Source organism: Nannobrachium achirus (genome assembly GCF_963921795.1).
Source record: "Nannobrachium achirus genome assembly, chromosome: 6".
Classification (NCBI taxonomy): Eukaryota; Metazoa; Chordata; class Actinopteri; order Myctophiformes; family Myctophidae; genus Nannobrachium; species Nannobrachium achirus.
Window position 1 is genome coordinate 21,818,140 of NC_137815.1, and position 20,061 is coordinate 21,838,200.

The window sequence follows — 20,061 nt, forward strand, 5'->3', positions numbered from 1 at the left end:
AGTATATAACTATAACAGGCTATAGAATAGAACTGATCCCAAGGGTGATCTTTCATAAAGTGTTACTTAGAATAGACAGCATCAGACTGAACAGGCTGCAACAGAAAATAATTGAAAATAAAACTATACAGAGAATTTGTTTGATCCTTTTATTTTATATGAATAATGCTTTCCTTTTTTGTTGCATAATTTATCTGTATTTTTATTATACATTTTCACATTCCGACATTGAATCAAACGACATTCCGACCTGCATTTAATCCTGCATGTATGGTGGAACAGCTGATACGTGTCACACAGGCATTATTGATTCCAGTATAATCACTTGAAAATTGTTGTACAATCTATATATATATATATACTATATCTCACTGCATGACTCTGTCTCAAAGTATGAAATGTGTTTTTTCTTTTTGCAAGCTGGATGCTACAGCATTATGTTTTGTATTTCTGTGGGGTTCTTTTGTTTGTTTTTGTATCTTTTTTTTTAAATAATTGTATAATTCTGTGGTTCTAGAAAGTTCTGCTCTCACCCGCAAACACCTGGAAATGTGTTTCTTTATCTTAGTGTTCAACAGATGGAGGCAGTAGAAGCAATCCTAGATCAACTAAAAGTTATGAGATGACTTGACATGACATGACATGACATGACATGACATGACATGACATGACATGACATGACATGACATGACATGAGTCACCACACACAGTACTACTAGTGTATAGTAATCAGCTGACATGGTGCTATATTTATTCAATAAAGCTCAAACTGCCTCCCACCCTGACTTGGCTGGATGCTTGGCTAATGGCTATCATAGAACACTACAGTATATCAATGTTTGTGGCATGGAAAACTTGTATGTCCAAGACGGTTACTTTTCAGAAAATGGAGGAGGAAACAAAAGTAAATGTGTTCCAATCATAGAGTATACAGTATATGTCACAGTTCGTTTGAGATTCAGTTAGATTGAGAACAGGAGCGCTCGTTTTTGGGCACAAGGTGGAGCAACCGCTCCTTCGGGGAACTAAGAATCTGAGGTTAGGGTTAGGATTAGGGTTAGGTTTAGGCATAGTTTTACTGAGGTTAGGGTTATGATTAGGGTTAGGTTTAGGCATATAGTTTTACTGAGGTTAGGGTTAGGATTAGGGTTAGGTTTAGGCATAGTTTTACTGAGGTTAGGATTAGGGTTAGGTTTAGGCATAGTTTTACTGAGGTTAGGTTTAGGCATAGTAGCATTCACCAGGTTAGCATTCACCAGCATGGGACTAATGGGAACAATGGAGGAACAATGACACGTGGGACCAATGCAGTCAAATGCTCTACCACTGAGACATGGGCTTCTTCCACTTCCAGGTGAACTAAAACAAGCGCTCATTTCCCAATCTAACTGGTTTTTCAAACTAACTGTAACGTATATATAATAGAGAGCGGATAGCTATTCATTTCAATGCAAGTTGCTCACTGGCGTGTTGAAGCACCCGGAAGAAGCAGAATCCAGGAGGTGCATTGTGGTAACCTGACTGCGCCAGATGATGGCAGCAGTGCGTATGCCTGGCTGCATACCGCTCTGCTTACCATCATCTGGGATCGCTCGGGCAGACCCGATCTATCACAGTCTGGGAGTGCCAACTCCAACCACTCATATTGGCCTGTCTGCATGACGTTACACCCAGAATCCGCCTCCTGGGTTTCCACGTGGTCTGCAATCAGACTCTATTGGCTAGAGCCCGCCCGTAGCTGCCACTGATTCGTCCGGCCGCACTACTGCCACCATCTGGCGCAGTCAGGTTAGCATTGTGGGGGAAATTGGCAAACAAAAGTTTGCCAATTTTACTTATGTCGAGACGTAATTACGTCAAGACGTAATTACGTCCATTGAACCCCATAGCAGACCCCAGCGGTGCGCTCTTTTGCTCGTGCGTGTATTGTCCACCCCGCCTGCAGTTCCAGCTTTGGCCACCGTGTCCTTTTGCTTCAATGCTAGCCCTGGGTTCTGGGGGAATTGGTTCCAATGGATAAAGTGTATTGTTATTATTTAGTCACAAGCTCTTGGCCTGCCCTCCCCTATTTTGGGCATGTCATTATTATAGGTGAACATTTTAACACAAAATAAATTATTTCTTTATTTTCACCTAAAATACTCTCACAAATAGCTAAAATAGCAGATCTACAAGCTAAAATAGGACATCAATGTATGAAAAAACGCGATGCGACGCATTGTGAGCTTGTTGATCTGTTATTTTCACAACTTTTGTGACACTCTTACAGTATATGATGAAGTATGGCTTAAATTAAACAACATAAAAAGTGTGGAGATACAGGGTTTCTTTTTCCGACGGCAACAAAAAATAAATGGAATATTATGCATTGTAAAAACATAAAGTTACATTTTGTCCAATCTCCTCTATCAGCTACTTATTACACAAACACAAGTTGAACGAAACACACATTAACGACTCCCTGTGTGTGCTTTTAGACGTGTGGATGGGCTCTGACATCATGCAAATATGTGTGTACAAATTAACTATCCATCCGCCATAGAGTAAGTGATTAATTTGGGTAAAATATGTGTAAATTAATTAAGCTCGATATTCTGATGGTAATCATTACAGTATCGATATATAGGCTATCGAAGTCCGGACGTCCCTCCGCTGGGTCACAGTATTTTGTTTTCTGTTGAACATTTTTGAATTTAAGAAATGTGTTCCAAATAGCCTGCCAATCTGAACAAAATGTTGTTTATTTTTGGAACACAGTTCTATATGCCACAATGCAATTGAGACCCTATGATATTTTCAATGAGAAAAAAAATCGAACCTCTGTTCGAAGTGGAGCTGTGTGTGTGTGTGTGTGTGTGTGTGTGTGTGTGTGTGTGTGTGTGTGTGTGTGTGTGTGTGTGTGTGTGTGTGTATTGCAGTTGATGCTCAGGGCAGGCTAGACTCAACAGCACCTCTCTGGTCACCCAGGGTACTCAGGCTACACCAGAGGCTACATACAGACAGACAGACACTGAGCGGTGGTTTACCCACCTCATAGATCATGTGTACCGGTTTTTAAGACATTTGAAGAAAATATGTAGGAAAAGGAGCAAAAAGTGTGTTTTGGAGAAAATTCAAGATGGCGGAAAATCTATCCTGGCGCAAATGGGCGTGGCCTATATCGGGAGATGCGTCTTGACCCAAGGAATCCAGGGAAAAAATAATTTTAATTTTCCGACCTACGGTTCAACAGTTACAGGCCAAAACGTAAACTGGGCTGTTATAGCGCCACCATGAGGCCGGGTGCATCTCTCCACTCCGACATGTCTCCACTCCGACATGTCTCCATTCCGACACTAACCCTATCTCTACCCCTACCCTAAACCTTAGGCCCATGGGGAGTGTCGCCACTCCGACAATAAGAAGTCCATTTCGGAGTGGCGACATGTCGGAATGGAGAGAGCCTCCCCATGAGGCCAAATGACACTATTATTTTTTATTTAATCCTTGAAATCATTATGAACCTCCTCTCCAAGTCTTGAAACTGTAGCCCCTATGGTTTGCGAGAGAAAAATAATTGAATGTGAGTTTTTGCGATTCCCATTATAAGTCAATGGGGAAAATTAATTCACTAATAAATTAATATCAATTAAACTATAGAACCTTTCTCTTAGCAAGTTACACGATTCCTGAGTAAGCCGGTCGATTTGACATATGGCGCGAGTGTGTGGTGCAAAAACTGTGGGAGGAGTAGCGTGCCAAACTTTAGGCTACATACAGACACAGACGGACGGCCACACACACGGCCACGTATAGGGAGCTTGTGTTCCACACAGCTCCAAAAAATAACACATGGGGATAGTGGCCTCTAGCGGCAGTGAGGTCAGACTTAGGTTCTCTACCCAGCAAGCACGGACCAATCAGTGACGTCTCGATTGGGGCCAGATCAAGTCAAACCATGACTAGTCAGATCTGGCCTAGAATATCACCTGATTTCAACCAACACAAATCCTGCCCACAAAAACGGATGCCCTGGATTAATCCGAGAGGGTCCGATCGAGGCCAGATAAATATCATAACTAGTCAGATACAGTATGTCCCAGAATATAACCTCATATTTCAACTAAAACATTACAAACAATAACAATAATCTGTATGTCCATATGACGTCCTGGTAATGACGTCAAGATCATCCCCATATGGGCTGTGTTTTGGCCTAGTTCTGAACGTCACCAGAGGACGTTATCGTAATGTCATCATGACGTCATTTGGCTTGCAGGGTAGAGTGTTTGTTCAGCAACAAGACCCTGTTACTGAACAAACACTCTAGAGAACCTAAGTCTGAACTCGTCTCTCCAGCTCTTTAGTAGACCCAACATTTTCAAGTCATTTTCAAGTCAATTTTATCCAATCAGGAGAGAGATACAGAAAATATAATCGCTGTCGGGTGGAAACCTTATGTCCAAAAACGTTTATCATTTTAAAAATTATTGAAAATAGTGAAAATAGCCGAGCTACAAGCACACAACGAGGCGTTGTGATCTGCTAGATCTGCTGTTTTCACTAGTTTTGTGCAGCAGTCTTGTATGATGAAGCAGGGCTTTAATTTACAAAATAACATACACATTTGAAACTTGGGGATACAAGGTTTCTGCCCGACAGTGATGACACCAAGATCTAAGCAGACAACATTTGAGTCCTAGGAATGGCCAGAAAAGTTCAGAGAAGAGATTATTGCTTTGCACAAAAAAGGAAAGGCGTGAATGTTCTAAAAAGTATGGTTTTGAGCATAGTTCACAAGTTCTAAGTTAAAGGAACAGTGGCTACGCTAATAAACCTATTTTTCATAGGAGGTATTTTCTGTTCATTAAAGAGAGACAGCTATAGCAATTACTGTTAGAGTACAGCATAGCTTATATACTATAGTATATAGTTTAACATTTGTACGTACACACACACACACACACACACACACACACACACACACACACACACACACACACACACACACACACACACACACACACACACACACACACACACACACACACACACACACACACACACACACACACACACTTGTTTTAATCATACAATATCTAGTCACCCTCTATAGTTGTTTCACCGTCTTTTGTGTTTTCTTTGTGTGTGTAGCAGTAGTGTTGCAGTAGAACCGACAGAGTGCGCTCTTACCCACTGTAACTGTACTTAACTTTTAAGGCATGCTGAGTGAATACAAAGTACTTGCTTCAGCTCCAAACAGTTTCGCTGTATTAACCTTTTCAATGTTCAGAAGACGACTGAATTAAAAGCAGAATCTGCCTGATCCACCAAGGAGATTTTGATTTTTAATTATGTTTTAATGGCATAGGGCTGAGTTCCAAATGGACCCTTACAGGTCTGTAACTCTGAGAGAGTAACAAATGGAACCAAATGGACCCTTATGGGTCCATTTGGCACAGGCTTTAGGGGCTGCAGCCCTGGCACCAAGCTCTGGGGGGCACCAAATATCTAGTCAAGAATGACAGAAAAAGACTCTGCAATTGCAAGTAACAGCTGCCAATATACTGTATTGTCATACGGCTACTGCAGTAGCCCTGAAGCGGTGCCGAAACACGTCGGCAGCACCCGTCGCACCGCTGGAGAAGGAAGACATTCTCGCAAAATGCAGTGTGGATTTTGTCATGAAAACATCATGCATGTTATGAACATGTGAACCTACTCTCTATAAATGATGGTTAATAATAGCAACACAATAAATATAAAAAACAGTATGGTCCATGGTACTGTAGGTGTGCAGCATATGTACAGTATACCAGGGATAATTTAGTTTTCCTTGTTGAGACCGAAGGTCGCAGTTTACTGCGTATAGACGTGTACACATTTTTATGGTCTATGGGTTTGCCGCTCTGACATCATGCTCTGATGTCACTGTGATGTCAGGGGAGCCACTCTAACAGAATGGGTTTGCCACTCTGACGTCACACTCTGGCTTCACTGTGATGTCACACTAACAGAATCCCTTTTATGCCCATATATGGAGTTCCCTGATGTCATCAATATTAATGATGCCCTGTTAGAGAGATCCCTGTGATGCCAGGGGGAACAAATCCCTTTTATGCCCATATAGGAGATATGGAGATCCCTGTGATGCAAGGGGAACAAATCCCTTTTATGCCCATATATGGAGATCCCTGATGTCCACATCCCTGTGGTGCAACATCGCCCTTTAGAAAGAGGTCGCTTGTCGCCCTGAGGCGTCTTACTAGTACACTAATGTAGTTGTATTAGGTTTAGCCATAGTAGATAGTAGCTGTAACTGTATTGTAGTTTATTTGTGGTCAACAAACACATTTCTGTGTGATGATAACACAATGTGATCTGTATTCTATTCTGTTTGGAATCTGAACAATGTTCGTTTTATTCACTTTCATCATGGGTGTAACTGTAAGCGAGCTGCATTCTAAATGTAAACTAGCTACATTCAAATTTTAATCCACCTGTGTAATCTATTAAGCAATCTTACTGTAGTCTGAGACTGCACAAACACACGCATACACGCGCACACACACACACAGCAGGAACCACTTTAGTGTTTTTAAAGGTCAGAGGTCAATCACTAGGGTTTAAATTTCATATCAACACAAATATTCTACTGGTGAGAGAGAACTCACACATTGTTTATCTCTTTTAGGGCGGGTGGACGGACGGATGGACGGACGGACGGACGGACCGACAGACAGGCAGACAGACAAACAGACAGGCAGGCAGACGACAGTTTGTCCCTGTAGAACAGACGGACAGACAGACAGACAGACAGTGTTTGTCTCTGTAGGACGGCGGACAGACAGACAGAGAGACAGACAGACAGACAGACAGACAGAAAGGCGGAGGGGTCTCCCCCTCCTCTGTCAGGAAACATATGGAACAGATCTAATGGTTGGCCAACTCTCTCTCTGCCACGTCTCTCTCTCTCTCTCTCACACACACATACACACACGTACACGCACACATACACACAGCATACATGCATACACACAAATACACACACCTATTCTCCTCCATTATACGTTTTCCTCGCTTCACTTCCGATCAAATACACCTCCTCTCTCTCTCTGTGTATCACTTTGTCACTTTCTCTCTGTCTGTCTGTCTCTCTCTCCCTAGCTCTTCTACAGTATGTCTGTCTTTCTGTCTGTCTCTCTCTCTGTCTCCTCCTATAGAAAGGGAGGTTGTGATTTATGAGTTCTAGTGTAAATGACTTCTCCAGTTGTTGGGCCAAGTCTCCTACTACTTGGACACAAACCTGTGTGTGTGTGTGTGTGGGTGTGGGTGTGGGTGTGGGTGTGTGTGTGTGTGTGTGTGTGTGTGTGTGTGTGTGTGTGTGTGTGTGTGTGTGTGTGTGTGTGTGTGTGTGTGTGTATATCTGTGTGTGTGTGTTGTGTGTGTGTGTGTGTGTGTGTGTGTGTGTGTGTGTGTGTCTGTGTGTGTAAAACCGGCTCCCACCATATAGTCTTTTTGCCTTAAGTGGCATCTTTTTAATTGGCTTTTAATTCTGCTTGAGAGTTTCTGTGGTCTATGTTTTGTTTCACTGTTGGTTTTTGATCTTGTGTGAATTTGTTGTTCTTCTGTGTTTTTAGAGTGTTTTCATACAGTGTATTTTGCTTATAATTTTTTTGTGCAGCACTTTGTAAACCTTGGTTGTAAAATGTGCTATATAAATAAAGTGGATTGGATTGGATTGGATTGGAGAGAGAGTGTGTGTGTGTGTGTGTGTGTGTGTGTGTGTGTGTGTGTGTGTGTGTGTGTGTGTGTGTGTGTGTGTGTGTGTGTGGTTTCAATAACAGCATCGCCTCCTCATTCCACTGTTCGCTGATTAAAAGCACCTTCTCGTTAAAACATTTATTTTATTATTTTATTAATGACCTGTATAGTGCAACTAATCAAAGCTTTGGACCATGTTGGTCAACACACTCACAGCTGTAAAATACGCAGGCACGCTCACACACACACACACACACGTGCAGACACGCGCACAGACACACACACAAACACACACACACACACACACCTCACGGTCCAAAACAGCCGAGCCAAGTGACCAAAGCAGCCAAAGGTAAGTTTATAAGAGTCAACATTCACATGGCAAACGGACAGAGTACAGTATGTGTGTACGGTAGTTTGCATGCGCGCGCGTGTGTGTGCAAACACACACACATCTTGCCCTACGATGAAGGGTGAAGCATAAAACTGAACAGTAACTAGGTTGAGGTTTCACTTTCATGTCCAAAACACTTGAATTTGTACCAGTGATATTTAGCATTAAGCTGTTTGGACCGGGAACGCATCATTACATAAAATATAGAAAAATAGAAGATCTACAAGCTCATGGCTGCGAGCTTGCAGATCTGCTATTTTTGAAAAAGCATGACAATTTGAACAAGTCTTTGAATATATTGACCTGATTCAATAAATGTCTTCTAAATCCTTCCGATCAGTTTCCGCTTCATTCCTATTTCCTTGTATGTTACAAGGTATTTTGATAAAAGCAAGGAAACAGGAACTAGGAAATACGATCTAATTTAACTTTTTTGGTGCCATGATTTTTTCTCTTCAATGTCCCACGATGCCATGGTCTCCATAGACTTCCATGTAATTTATAGTGCACGGATCGTGCACGCCCATGCTTAGATGATGCACCACGTGTGTGCCCACTGTTCACAGCTTTCAAACAAAAAAATCCGCTTGGAAATCCGTTCAGGCATTCATGATTTATCAGCCATTATGTTTTCTTCAGATGTAAACAAACATGGCTGCCATGTTTGAAAGAATGGGTTGGTATGGGGGTTAAACATGCAATTTCGCGATCGCGATCATGCCTAACACATGTCTGGAGATCCAAAAAACATTTTTGAAAAAAAAAATTAAAAAAAAAAGAAAAAATCTTTTTCTTCAAAAAAGGCCCAAACTCGGGAAACTCGGGGTTGGCACCATATGTGTTAAGGCCTTGAGACGCAGCTTATGTCAGTGGTACTCGCACTTCTTCTTGTCAAGGACCCTTATAGAATTATGTGTACAGGTATTTGGCAGGTATCTCAACCCACCCTGTAGACAATATGCCTTCCGGTTGGTTTCAAGATTTCTAGCGGAAGTGCTGCGTTTAACGGAAGTTACGCTAGGGGAAAACCGGGGAAGCTCACTTCCGGGGAAGCTCACACGGCGGAAGTTGAACGCTTTCTGCCTTATATTGTCACCAGGCTTTTCTCTTCGCAGATGAGTAAAGCCTGGCTACGCGAGGCTAATCTCAACCCCATCTCAAAATATTATTTATCAGGGACCCCACCCCTATATACATACTGTATATTCAAAGATTTGCACACATTTGTGTAGAATAATTCCATGCCTAAATGGGTTAAGCTGACTGTTCAGAGTCAGCATGATGAGCAGCGGCGCTCATGCCAACTCCAAACAGGCCCTGGCTGTCTTTCTGGGCACAGACAAACAGCAGGAATTCTGCTTGGCTACAGCCGTAATGCAGTCCATGTGTCTCATCTCCATCGTTGTTTGGATCAAGGTGAAACTGCAACTCAGCATAATCCTTTTTTATTTATTAAATGACACGTCTCTCGGGTTAATCGGAAAAAAAGTGATTGATAGAATAGTCACTGAACATGATCTATGACAGCAGCCTTATAGGTTCAATTAGATTTTTAGATTCAAAGGAGCTGTTGTAATGGCATAATAAAACATGCGTTTGCATTGCCAAAGCAAGTGTCAAAATATAATAAAAACGGCTGAAAATGGGGGACTTATAATCGTATATACCAGGGGTCTTCAACAGGGGGTCAGGGTCCTTAGAGTTACTACAGGGGGTCCTCCAAATCTTTGTGTGATAGAAACTTTTTTTCCCCTGACAACTTTAACCAAAAATAGCAGATCTACAAGCTCACAACGCCTCGTGCTGCGAGGCGTTGTGAGCTTGTAGATTGGCTATTTTAGGCAAAGGGGTTTAGTGTAGAGGGGGAAAAGAGCAGACTAAGTACAGAGTGAAAAGTAAAGTTTATTAAGTATTGATGGTTCAAGTGGTTAAATATCTGAAAACACAAATTGACATGAATCCAAAATACACTGATTGTGCTGTCAAACGATGAAACTATATGGAATCTGAACAGTTTGTGGGGGTCCCTGCTTCATCTCTCTCTCGACTAAGGGGTCCTTTGCCTGAGAACGTTGAAGACCCCTGGTATGTACAGTTGGTGGTTCGTGAAATAAAAGTAGCGCTAAAGGAGCACTGTAGCGCTAAAGAAGCACTGATGTGTTTTGTCTGCAATCCCGTCACCCTGCTTCTTATCAAATTCAATACATCTGAGCTGTCCCTGATGAAGAGCATTATGTGAGCTTGAGGACAGTCAGGATTCAAAGTAAGGGTGACAGAAAAGAACAAATGTGACATGTTCTATTCGGTTCCTGCAGCAAAAAAATAAATAAAATAAAAAATAAACAAATGAAAAATGATCTGAGCAGATTTGGTCTGGTATCGCTCAGTCGTGATTGGATTTAATTCCCTCCAAAGTTGTGAGGGACCAATCGGGGCCCAGTATGCAAATATGGGGTGGCTTAATCACCAAATGCATTTTTTGAATCCGTCCCTTGGAAATGCAGGTTCCATATAGAGATTCCAGACTAATATCTAGGAAGTGAGCAGTAGTCTGGCCATGCCAGGCTAGGCAGTACTGCCTGTCAACACCCACGTCTAATGTTCACACTGGCACCCCAAATCTGATTTGATTTGATCAAGTCTGAGCAGGAAAAAAAGAAAGAAAACAAACATGGAAACTCATTGCTGCAAATGAGATTTGAATCGTACTGTATTCCTTTCTTGTTCAGACGGCATAAAACCAATCCGACTCCAATATGGATACGAAATCAGATTTCGGCTGAATTTGGGCTGCGAGTCTGAACGAGGAACCAATGGAAGGGTAGAAAGACCACCTGGGATGGGACGATAAGAGATATTATCGTTTACTGTGATAAAAAAACACTCGGAGATTGTGAAATCGTCCTCCATCATGCACTGGGATCAATTCACCTTTTATTTGCCGAGCTGCATATCCGGTACCATTTAAACCCTCTATTGGTAAACATTCTTATAATAAACACATTTGATATCGTTTTTTTTTCACTCTCTACCAAATCTCTTTGCCAAGTTCACAACGCAGCGCATTGCGACGCGTTGTGAGCTTGTAGATCTGCTATTTGTTGGCAAATGTTCTGCCCCAGGATAATGGATGTTGGAGATATTTTGATTATCGCGATATCGTAAATCGCGACTTCTTTGGTCACAATAATCGTTATATGACATTTTCATATCGTCCCATCTTTACTACAGTACTAGTTAATATATTGTTACTAACTATACCATAAAGATGTACTAGTTTTATTGTATGAACCAGGGTTTCCTGCAGCACTTTACAGGCCAGGCGCCCCGCCTGGCCAGAAAACCCCCCCGCCCCCCCAAGGGTATTTTTTTTCAAAAAAAAATTTTTTTCAAAAAAACTTTTTGGACCTCCAACAATGTACTAGGCATGATCGCGATCGCGAAATTGCATGTTTAACCCCCATACCAACCCTATCTTTCAAACATGGCAGCCATGTTTGTTTACATTTGAAGAAAACATAAGGGCTGGTATCTCCTGAATGCCTGAACGGATTTCCAAGCGATTTTTTTTGTTTGAAAGCTGTGAAAAGCGTGTACATGCATAGTGCATCATCTGTGCACGAATTCGTACACCAGCGTGCACACTATTTTTTTAACCCTTTGGTGGCGAACCGGCAATATAAGTTATTCAATGTTGAATAAATGTGGATGATAGCATGTAGTTGTGTTTTCCGTCATCATGGGCACATTCATGTGTTTTTTATAGGGCAAAAATAAGAATTAATATTAAAAATTAAGTGAATTAATTACTCTAATTAATTAATTAATTATCAAAAAATTTCGTGAGATCCCCCCCTGGTCAAGACTTTTTCCTGCAGGAAACCCTGTGAAGACCATGCTGTTAGACAACTTTTGGTCAGAGTTCCAATAAGAATCTTTTCCAGAGACACTAGTGATCAGGTCGTTTCATGAAAGGAGACACTGGGCTGTATTAGACATTTCTTGGTTGATCCAGTGATGATGACATTAACAGAGAACGTACTGTACTGCATTTGCTGCCGTCAGCACACTTTCACATCACGCACGCATCGGACACCACTCTAAACACTAGTAAGACGCATAAGGGTGACAAGCAACCTCGCCCTAAAGGGGGCCATGTCTTGCCCATCTGGCCAGTGATGTATATAGGACCAGTTACCCATATATGGAGACCCCTGGTACCCATATATGGAGATCCATGTACTGTATATGGAGATATGCTGAGTTATTCGTTATGTGAAAGTCCTATGATGTCTATGACATCTGACATCATACATACAATCCCTTTTATGGCCATACATGGAGATCCCTGTCTGTAGAACCATCCACACAGATATGGGCTGTCTTGGCCATATATGGATTCTGTTAGTGTGGTATGTGGCCGATGTGGCCTCCATATACAGTATGGGCATTTTCATATGAAGTTCTGTTAGATATGGGCTTAATATTGATAACATCAGGGATCTCCATGTATGGGCATGAAAGGGATTCTGTTAGTGTGGTTCCCCTGACATCACAGTGACATCACAGTGATGTGTCAGGGGAACCACAGTGTCAGGCGTTATAGACGTATAGATACATACGGACAAGCTGTGACCGTTCACATACTGAACTGCGACCTATGGTCGCAACTAAATGCGACCTATGGTCGCAATTGTGTGTCATTTGTTATTCAACAAGGCATTTTGTTCAAAATAGAGCACTCTCGCAAACTTGGAAGCCAATCTTAGCCCATCAGGATGGAATATGAAAACTCTGAAAGACTTGCTTAATGTCTATAGACATATTGTGTACCGATTTGTGTGATGTTTGGACAAATCTGTACTGTCAAAAAATGCAAAAATCTTCATAATGGTGGCACCATAACAGGGCAGGCCCATGTGAAAAAACTGGGCAGAGGTTCTGCTCTGGCATCAAGGGAGTGTGTGTGCACAGTTTCGCTGCGATGCCACGGACGGACGGACGGACGGACGGACAGGGTGCAAAACGTAGTCTCGGGCTATCGGCCAAGCCAATTAAATCACAAGAGTGTCGGGGCGCCCGCTGGCCTACTGGTCCAGGCACCACTTAGGCATTGATCGCCCGTTCGATTCCTGAATCCTGATCCGGACGACCTTTGCCGCGTGTCACTCCCCATCTCTCCCCCCATTTCCTGTCAGTCTACTATCCTATCAAATAAAGGCATAAAAGCCCCCCCCCCAAAAAAATCTAATTTTAAATTATCTCAGAAGAGTGTACAAATTGAACCACATGGACCCATAATTTGCTAGTTAAATGAACACTAACACTTTGCAATAATTTACGATTGCTGGTCAGTATGCTGGACAGAGAGAGAGAGAGAGAGAGAGAGAGAGAGAGAGAGAGAGAGAGAGAGAGAGAGTGTGTGAGTGTGAGTGTGTGTGTGTGTGTGTGTGTGTGTGTGTGTGTGTGTGTGTGTGTGTGTGTGTGTGTGTGTGTGTGTGTGTGTGTGTGTGTGTTTGTGTGTGTGTGTGTGTGTGTGTGTGTGTTTATGTGTGTGCGTGCGCGCACGTGCGTGACTCTGTCTGTCTGGTTTAACCATCAAACCCTCCTCAGTCGTGGGTCCTGAGGGAGAACAGATTCCAGGGCAGAAAGCCAACCTCTGCATGGGAGAAACGACTGCAGGCACATGGAATAAAGCAAAATAAGTCTCACGACTGAAACATTTTGTCAGGCCAAGTTCTAAGTCCCCCCGTGAATGAAATATGAAATATTTCCAGGTTTATGGAGAATGCTTCTGAAGTCTGCTTTGAACATGTATTCTAATGCTAGCTCGACCACTTAACATAACTAATCACCAAAAATAGCCATGACATTATCGAAACGAAGCGGATACAAGCGTCAAACTTTTTTTTAGGCTTCTTTAGGACCTAACGATGGATTTTAGCCTTGGGTACCAAACTTTATTTTGAAAATTACCCATAGAATTATCCATATCAAGTTGGGCTCCCATGGACTTTCTATACTGGAGGAAAATACCCCGAAAGAAATCTGCTTTAAGTAGGATGTGAGGGGTCTAACTAGGGGTTTGTCATGATTCTGAATCCATTGCATGCATTTATTTTGCACAAAAAACTTTCCTTGGGCTAGAAATGGCTCCCAAAAACACCCCAAAAACTGTGAAAAGTGACGACTCATCACAAAACCATCGTTTAGTGGGGCCATTCCTAGCCCAAGGAAAGGTGTTTGTGCAAAACAAATGCTTGCAATGGATTCAGAATCATGACAAACCCCTAGTTAGACCCCTCACATCCTACTTAAAGCAGATTTATTTTTCTGGGTATTTTCCTCCTGTATAGAAAGTCGATGGGAGCCCAACTTGATATGGATAAATTCTATGGGTAATTTTCAAAATAAAGTTTGGTACCCACGGCTAAAATCCATCGTTAGGTCCTAAAGAAGCCTAAAAAAAAGTTTGGCGCTTTTATCCGCTTCGTTTTCGATAATTTTGTTAAGCCAACCCACTAGTGGTGGCGACTGAGAACGTATCTTGGCGACTGCACTAATCCATGCAGGGCACAAGCCTCAGGACCTCTCTGTGTCGTTTTGACGAGCGTGGCGGCAGCGCCCCATTTGTCTGACTGACATATTTACACTGAGGTTGTTGACAACACAAAGAGAGCTTTTCCATTGGGTTTGAGTTTGAACTGGGGCGGCATAGCTCAGGGGTAGAGAAACTGGTATTAGAGCACGAAGGGTATAAATCCCGAAGGGTTCCCAGTTCGAATCCGGGCTCCCCCTGAGTTAATGTCGAAGGGTCCTTGGGCAAGACTCTGAACCCCTAATTGCCTTCGGTGAGTAGGTTGGTGCCTTGCATGGCTTCCTCCGCCACCGGTGTATGAATGTGTGTGTGAATGGGTGAATGTAATGCACAATCTATGTAAAGCGCTTTGGATTAAAAGCGCTATATAAATGCACCATTTACCATTTATTTAACTGAGTGTAAGTTGTGTTTTCTGACTGGTGGCCTCTTCTGAGACGAAAGCATGCACGCACACGCACGCACGCACACACACAAGCAAGGCCTCAGCCAAACCCCCATGCACACCATGACTGGCCAGGTGGTCCACTCCACTCTGCTGTCAAAACAACTGTGTGTGTGTCATATATAGCTTGTCAAGGCATGTATAGGCACGTTTGTTCACCTGAAACGTGATGAGCCACACACACACACACACACACACACACACACACACACACACACACACACACACACACACACACACACACACACACACACACACACACACACACACACACACACACACACACACACACACACACACACACAGATCTGCTCTCTCTTGGGATTTTGCCTCACCCATTAGAGTGCTTTCGACACAAGAAGTTAAATAAAATAAATACAAAAGAGCACGAGATGTTTGTATCTTGGTCAGGCTGAGGCATTCTGGACGTTTTACCCCAGACTGGTTTGATTTGGCAGCAGATTGCAGGAAAATCCTCTCCAGACAACGATTCTAGATGGATGTCCCAACGGGGCCGGACGGTTCCTGCCAGGTTCCGACTATATTTTTCAGGATGAGTCAGGTTAGGGGTGGGCAATATGGTGATAATTATCGTGGAGATGATACAATGTCTCCACGATATGCCTTTTCAGAGGTATCGTATATATCGTGATACAATTGAGGGAGCCTTGTAAAACATCCTGTTTAATCGTTAATACAGAGATTCATTGCAAAATTCAATTAAACCTGCATTTTGGTCAAATCATCAGTTCTCAAACTTTAAAATGTCATGGTCTCCACTTAACTCTGACAGTATACAAATGAAACCAAATGGACCCGTAAGGGTCCATTTGGTTTCATTTGTATACTGTCAGTTACAGACTTGTAAAGTTCAATTTTTACCTCCCTAAAGGAACCCAGAGAGTCTAGTTTTTGTCAAGTAACTTGAAAAATAACCATAAAAACCAATGTGAAAAAGAATCGTGATAAAATCGTGTATCGTGATAAAGCTTGGGAAAAAGTGGCCCCTGGCTGGAAAGCAGCATAGCATTTCACATATAAAAAAAAGAAAAACATTAAAACAACAATAAAAACAAGATAATAAAAACACATAAAATCTACAAACGAGAGACAATTTAAAGAGGCAAGAAGGAATCTAACGATTTCTAGCAGATTCCAAGAGAATGAAGTGTGGCATAGCTGGAACTAAGCATGTTTCCCAAATGGGAACCTGATTTGAGTTATAATACTGACTTGATACCTGTCAGGCCAAACCGTCAACAATCAGATTCATGCCAACCTAACAGCCCAAACTGATGCACAATCATCAGATCTACAACCACGCTGACAGTCCAAATAGTTCGATTATCAACAGATTTATACCATCCTGGCAGTCTGAAGTCTGTTACATAATCAACAGATCTACAACCGAACCGTGCTGACAGTCAAAAGCACACTTACATAATCATCAGATCTACAACCACCCTGACGGTCCAAATTGTTACATTCTGATCAGATTTATACCATCCTGGCAGGCTTAATGTTACATAATCATCGTCAGATCTGACCGACCGTCCAAACTGTATAGCAATGGTAAAATCCTTCCCCAAAGTATAGCTGACTCTCTTCCAAGCACAGTAAAACTTTAAAGGAGTTGATAATTACTAACACACCTGTACTGTACGTGTGTGTTTGTCCTCTAGGAAGGTGGGCTCACATGGTTCCTATTAGAAATGTTTGTTTACGAGGAAGAGCCGTCTCTTGTCCTTGGGGTTGTGTTTTATTTGACCATGTCTGGCAACAGTAAAAAGCACACTGGGTTCCTCCCGGGCCAGCTTTTGGGGGAAGCCACCAGTCACTGAAAGTTACCGTTGTGAAAACACTGTCAACTCTATCAGACTAGATTAGAACACTTTAACTTCTACTTTGGCTTAACTTCTACTTTGGCTGTGATGCAGAAGAGAGATGATTGACTTTGTGTCAGAAAGGGAAAGGCATGACAGGAGAGCTGAGAGGGAGACAGTGTAGGAGAGACAGACAGTAGGAAAGCTGAGAGAGAGACAGACAGTTAGGGCTGGGTATTGCCTACAACCTCACGATACAATGTGTATCGCGATACAGAGGCCATGATATGATACGTATCACAATACGCGTTGATTTTGAATAATGACCTTGTCCTACTGAATTTACTTAAGAGCTCTTCTTTATTATTCTCTAACAGAAAGGTCAAAGCTTTACGTATTGCCAAAAGTAAAAAATTTACACTTCAGGCCCACAAAGATCTTCAAAAAACAAACAAATAAAAGATTGTTTGTATAGTTCTTAATTTTTACAAAAAAATGCCTATTTGGTATTTTTAATCTCTTGTTGCAAGTCATCTGAGACACACAGAAAAACACCATATTATGTAATGTTTATTCTTCAAAACTGCATCACCTATCCTCTCCTGCCGTATCGTATCTCCATGGAGTACAATACAATTATACTGCATAGGTTTTTTTTAGCACAGCCCTTCAGACAGTAAGACAGCAAGGTGGGATGACAAAGTGTCAACCACAACACTACCTGACAGATACGTTTTTGTTGCTCTCACACTCACTGAGCAGTGGACGTAGATGCTTGATAGTCCTTTTAATCGTATCTATCAACTTCCTGTTTGTACTTGTTTGCTTTATCAGTTCTGAACTCTACCTTTCTGCAAACTAAACTCAGCTCAACTACACTAAACAGAACTATGTTAAGCTAACAAGGCTGTTTGATGTGCTGTTCAGACTACAAAACCACAGATGGGGAGTATGTTTTATTGGTAAAAATGAAGACATAAAGAGTGTTGAAGTACAACAAACCTGTATCACTACAGGTGCAGACACTTCAAAAAGAAAACTTTCCAAAACAACACATAGGGAAAAATAAACTTTGTGCGCCTGTGGGGCAGACCTGAGTGCGTAATCGGGTGATCATTGATTCAAGCAGATGTACTGTATAGTCTTGTGTCTGATATCAAACTCAATTTGCGTTTGAGTTTGATGAACCCACCGGTTAGTTTCATTTTAGAGACATGTTTTTGTTGTGATCGCCCCTCATGATATCTATCTACTGGAGGATCTGAAACTTGCAACTACTAATAACTGCAGTAAGGAAGGAAATATAGCCTACTCAATTTCTATGATCAACAGCTCAAAAGCCAAACATAAAATGTCTCATTTCCTGCAATAGTAAAGTAAACTGCTAGACATGAGTTAACTTACAAGCTGTCCTCTATGCTGGACAACAAGACATTGGTACTGTGTGACAAGAGCGCAGGTACCGTCTGTTGTCTACATCAGGGGTTTTCAATGTGGGTGACGGTGCCGCGACGGCAGTCCAGGGGTGCCGCGAGATAATTTGATAATATTTGGAATTTATTTGGACAATTACAAATTTAGTATCATTCTAAACTTTAAGTACAAAGTTACTTTCTAACTAAAATGGCTATTATGTTGTTTTCCTCGCAACATAATCACTAATATATGCTATAAATATAAGCTGCTGGGGGTGAAAATTAGGAACATAAACATTTAGGGGTGCCTCAGATTTAAAAAGGTATTTATAGGGGTGCCCCGAGCCAAAAAAGTCTGGGAACCCCTGGTCTACATTACTACTGAAATGCTTTTCTGCCTTTATTGACATACAGGATAAAAGGAGAGAGACACAGGGAGAGTCACGCAGCAAAGGTCATCGGGAACGAAACTCAAACTCGTGAGTTGTATTTGAACAATGATTCACTTATAAGTAAGGCTGGGACTTTAACTGATTAATTGCGATTAATTAATTACAGAAAATTAACGCGATTAAAAAAATTAACTCATTTTAATCGCACTTAGTTTTTGCACCACAGAACCTTCAGTTTCGGGCATACCGATCATAGCGATGCACCAACCAAGAAGAGACAACAAACGCAAAGGGAGAAGTAGCCGATCAAAGCGCTTTGCTTGGCCCAGTGGATGCGAAATTTAGATATAAAAAAGTCACTTGTTGATTCACTCGTACAACAAAATGTGTTTTACTTGAAAAAAAAAGCTTCTCAGGTCAAATATCGATGTGCGATTAAAATGCGATTAATTGCGATTAATTAATCACAGAGCCTGTAATTAATTAGATTAAACATTTTAATCGCATCCCAGCCCTACTTATAAGTCATTGATCATGAGCAAGATCGAATCGTTGAAAATGTTTCCAACTTTACCAAACTCTACCGGTAATAAAAATGAATGCTTCAAGGGCTTTGAACACTAACATTATAATTTGTTTCAGAGATACGTATGTGAATTTTAGTATCTCTTGGTGCAAGCACCTCAGGGAGGTTCCTCTCTCCTTGGCGATAGAGACGTCATCAACGCCCCGGTTCAATGACCCGGTCCAGTCACACATTGAGCTGATGGGGCTCAATCAGACATTACATCAACTTTATACAAGGGTCTGTAGCATTTCAAGTCCCACAGAGTCAGACGTTTTCAGATAAAGCCGCACCAGTTAATGGCCGGGATAACTGCAGGATGTCAGAGCATGTGTGAAAGCAGCTACAGAAACCAGCGGAGGCTGGGATTGTAAAAAAGTCTTTTTAGCCACTGTTTTAAATGGCTCAGTGTTTTGAAGTACAGCTGCACATGGGCTCCGTCCCCAAGAGGTTGAGATTTGGAAAGCATTATGGGTTCCTGTTCTCAGAATGTTCTAGAGAGACAGTGGAGGTATGCGGGACAACATACTCATTTGTCTTTAAGCTAGAAATGCAGACCACTGCGGGCTAATATGAATGCATGGGACTTCGATGCGATGACTACCAGATAAGATCATTATTACACATTCTGCCCATTTAAATATGAACCGCAAAAAGTAAACAAAGCGTCAAGCTCTTAACTCAAA

General features: G+C 41.9%; 2 protein-coding genes across 2 annotated transcripts in view; one reads left to right on the plus strand and one right to left on the minus strand.

Annotated features, from left to right (window-relative positions):
* The window catches only part of cenpp (centromere protein P), a gene marked incomplete at both ends in the record, with an annotated part of 145,405 nt that overhangs the window by 71,453 nt on the left and 53,891 nt on the right, over positions 1-20,061 (minus strand). The window lies entirely within an intron of this gene.
* ogna (osteoglycin, paralog a) overlaps positions 9,416-20,061 on the plus strand; it is a gene marked incomplete at both ends in the record, with an annotated part of 29,955 nt that continues 19,309 nt past the window's right edge. Inside the window, one exon of the mRNA XM_080727318.1 lies at positions 9,416-9,553. Coding sequence (XP_080583444.1) covers positions 9,416-9,553 — 138 coding nt within the window. The remainder of the gene's footprint in view (positions 9,554-20,061) is intronic.